Source organism: Agrilus planipennis, unplaced genomic scaffold, assembly GCF_000699045.2.
Source record: "Agrilus planipennis isolate EAB-ADULT unplaced genomic scaffold, Apla_2.0 scaffold90, whole genome shotgun sequence".
Taxonomy (NCBI): domain Eukaryota; kingdom Metazoa; phylum Arthropoda; class Insecta; order Coleoptera; family Buprestidae; genus Agrilus; species Agrilus planipennis.
The window spans coordinates 1,000,811-1,004,936 of record NW_020438865.1 but is presented as its reverse complement, the minus strand read 5'-3'; the positions used below and the strand labels follow the sequence as shown (position 1 = coordinate 1,004,936).

At 32.5% G+C, this 4,126-nt stretch overlaps 1 protein-coding gene across 1 annotated transcript in view; it reads right to left on the bottom strand.

Annotated features, from left to right (window-relative positions):
- LOC108737337 (ephrin-B2a) overlaps positions 1 to 4,126 on the bottom strand; it is a 34,537-nt gene that overhangs the window by 2,887 nt on the left and 27,524 nt on the right. The window contains exons 2-3 of the mRNA XM_025975379.1: positions 862 to 1,172; positions 171 to 425 (exon numbers count right to left, since the gene is read on the bottom strand). Coding sequence (XP_025831164.1) covers positions 171 to 425; positions 862 to 1,172 — 566 coding nt within the window. The remainder of the gene's footprint in view (positions 1 to 170; positions 426 to 861; positions 1,173 to 4,126) is intronic.

Below are 4,126 nucleotides of genomic sequence, written 5' to 3'. Positions count from 1 at the left end.
AAATAATTTATTTTATTTTTAGACTGCAGAACAATCAATTTCAATCTAGATATTAAATGATACGACACTAAAATTTAAAAAGTAAAAAAAAAAAGAAATTTCAAAATACATTTTGTTATTAATACCTTAAAAATAATGAAATATTTTAAGAAGGAACAATATGGACTTACTCATTTTCTTTGTAGTTTTACGAGTTGGTTGCATGTCTTGTTTGATAACATAATTGGTCGTGGATTGTGTCGAAGTTGAAGGAATCGAGGGTCGTACGGGCCAATATGGGGTTGCGGTGGTCGACGTTGTCCTTTCCGTAGTACTATTTTGTGCACTATCTTCCGGTTTACAGCAAACTTTGAAAACTATCTTCATATTGTTTGTTGAACATCGACCACCAATACGCCTATGAAGGTCTTCTTTGGAAGATGTTGCTGGAAGAAAAAGTACCAATTTCCGCACAAAAAAAAATAAAGACACGCATGCCACCCTTTAATTAAAAAATAAAATATATACTAGCCATAAATACAAATTCTGTAACCCGTTAACCTCCACCAAATCTATTAATAACATAGATACGTTTGTATCATACTTATATCAAGCGTGTGGTGGTGTTGGGGGCTCAAGGGGCTGAAGCAGAATTTTCTTTTGACTGATATACCTACATAGGTGATCTCTTTGTAAAATATCCTCATTTTTCATGCAACAAATGCAATAACTAAACTGCCTAATATTCGCGAGAGATGTTAAAAGTTCAATTTTTGGTAATTTAAAACTTTATAGGTAAACACCTAACGACATTAACAGTGAATTAAAATTTAGAAGCATTCGTGTACGTCAGAATATAGAGCACGGAGAAGTAACACTTACAAATAAAGTAGTAGTCTCTCCCCGGTAGGAATTCTAAGCCACCAGGTTGGGGTGTAAATGGCCTAAAAGTGATGGTAAAGTACATAAGCTTGTACGGCTTATCGCAAACAGCGATGATCCTAGGGGTGGGATTTGTTATACGACATGTTTCGTATTCTTCCTTTGAAACGTTGTAGATTATATATTTTTCAGCATCTTCGTCATAGATGCCAGAAGGATACACAGGGCAAATTATATTCACTTGATCGTATTCGAATTGCACGTTGCCTTTATTTACGTCGATTATGTGGTCTGTGTTATCTATTCGAAATCTGAAACAAACAAAGGAAAACAATTAACAAACTACTGGGCAATAGTTCTTTCTTTTATAGACGCTTATGCTACACAAAAGCAGTAAATACAGACTAAATCATAAAGAAAGTTTTTCGATTATTTATATATAGTGGCATAGGTATGAACTTCAAGCTTCAGTTGACTGATATCGAAATTCACATTATTAAATATAAAGTATGTGTCGAAAAAACTAATATTTTATTAAGTTAACTAAAACGAGAATAAGGGGGCTCGTATGTCAGATAAAGTAGTCAAGTTGTGAAAATGAGAGTCAAATAACATAAAAGTAAGTAATAGACATTAGAATGAAAATTAATTACTGGTATCTCAAAATATCAATCATCATTTACACTTTTTCCATAAGAAAAGTATCGGAAGAAATACGTCATAACATATTTTCGTCCATATCAAGCACAATTAAAACACAAGTTGTATTTTTTGTGAAGTGAGTGAAATGTGAATTCGAAATAGGCAATTGTTTCACATTCTTCCTATACATGCTTTATTATACTTTAAATAGATTGTAAAGTAAAACCCGTACAATTATATTCTGTGAAACTAAATTTTGATTCTCTTTATAAATCATTATATTCAGAAATTATGATTTATAGAGATTATCAATATATTTAAGTATGTATAAACATACCTGCTCATAAAAAAATTAATTAATACATGAGAGTGACCCACTTTGATTTAACTACCATTTAAAAAATTCATATGACGTAGCCCGACATGAATGACATACCAGTGCGGAATACAAGAATCCTTTTGTTGAATTTCAAAGTGAAATTAATTCTGATGTTATTTCAGAACATTTGGAATTTCTTCACTGGAGAATTCCGTAACGAGTTGAAAAAATTACTCTAATTGGTCAAATAACTATGGGGAGAACCAGTATTTATCCTTGTAGATCAGGTCAAAAATAACTTTAACTTAACCATTCACTTCAGGCGTTATCTTTCGCAATTGGTGTATAGGTGATGCAAAGCTACAGAACTGCTATAAAATTAGATATTTATGTACCCTAATAATTGCTAAAATTTATTAATTTAGTGGTATCTATTCGTACTAATCGCCTCTTGCCGGCTGTGCTCACTATCAAACCAAATGAATTGTTTAGGTCTCAGGCCAGGCGCGTCGAAGTATTCTTTATAGATATTAATTTAACTGGGCCGCATAAAGCAGTTCTGTGCACTGCTTCGGAAACATTTGCCAACAAGCCTTGAATGTAGGCGATCAATTAATCGGTGGTGAATACATGAATATAACAATATATCTCCAGCTAATTTAGAACAACAACGAAATATCGGACATTCATATCCATAACCAAAAATCTACTTGTTAACGGTATCAAGACATCTAGCATAATTATTAATATGTAGATCACATTATGAAGGGTTTTCGTTATGCGTAGTTGACATTATCTACGTATTGTATTTACAAAAAAGATTTATATATCGTTTAGAAAATAATTCCTTTATGATGTTCTCCGTTGAGAAAGGCGTAATGGTTATTCAGCAAAGAAGGTCTTATTTTTATTTCAGTTATAAGAAATAAACCCAATTTAAAAATTTATTCTTCTACGTTATTTACTACCTCGTATGTCTTCAAAATCGTCGGTAATGTAAGGTTGCTGAGCAACTCCCCAAATCGGCCATTAGGAGTTTAAAGTACTAATATCCAAGAAACATATGCTTCAACATTTGTACAAAGGCTAACGACATATTATTCAATTTTTAAGGAGCATTTTGTGTAGACGTACTTGGAAGAACTATGTTCAAGGACCCTTCAATTGTAAAATGATCCTAAATATAACATACTTAGGTACCTTTTATATTTCATTTTCTTTTCTAAAATATTTGCTTCTATTTGATCATTTAGAATTACATCAAATGTTGAAAACGGTTTCAAAATCGGAGAACTGGAGATAGATGAAATACAACATACATATAAAATATTTATTGTAATATTAAGAGATACTTATATGACTGGTAATATTTTATTAAGAACCTCAATAATTTCTGGTGTACTCTAAAAAGGAAAAAATGTCCGAATAGGTTATTAATTTTCTTTCGGCTTTTTCTATATCTAAAATGAAAAAAAATTTCCTTTGTGTAGGTTGTTGTTTTAGGAATATTAGTAAAAGTATCTTCAAACTTTTTATTTCTGCCAAAAAGACAAGAAAAGGGCGACATTGTGCTTAATAAGAATAAAGTTTGTTACCTTATTATTACGGTATGAAACGAAGAATGTAAAAATAAATTAGAGAACAAAGCGTTCAATAGGGTTTAGAGAAAAACAGAAAAAAAAAATAAGGGATAGTTGATACTTGAACGTGGTAGTATAGACGTCATATTTCTGCTTACATAGGGGTTCAAAATATGACGAAGACTTAATCAAAAGATAAACGATAGGTGAAAAGAATCGGTTATGAAAAAAGAAACGCTGGCTTGATTGAACTTCATTGTCGAATTTCCTGCAAGGTGTGAAGCAAAAGGTTTTGGTCTCACGCGTTGTTTTACCCGCTATTTTTTTCGCGAAGGTAAACTTTATAAATGGCAGTCTGCTTTGTAGACGGTGTTGAGGAAGCTTCAATTACAATGGTCGAGTAAGGAATGAACAAACGAATATTTTGTGCATGCGTGAATTCAATGAAATCCGCATTGAGTGACAACTGAATACTAGTCTTCCAACGACTACCTAATATGTACGTCTGTACACTATTCTAAAGCTAAATGCTAGAAACTCAAAATGTCTACTAACCCCCTTGGACACACCAAACGATTAATATTTCACCACCAAACCTGGATAAATTATAACAGTATTAAAATAATTCGAAGTGGTCTGTATTCTGTCGAAACTGCCAGACGCGGATCGCGATTTCGATCTTTTTGGATCTCATCAGCGCGTCGCAGGCAGCTCCGACAGAACA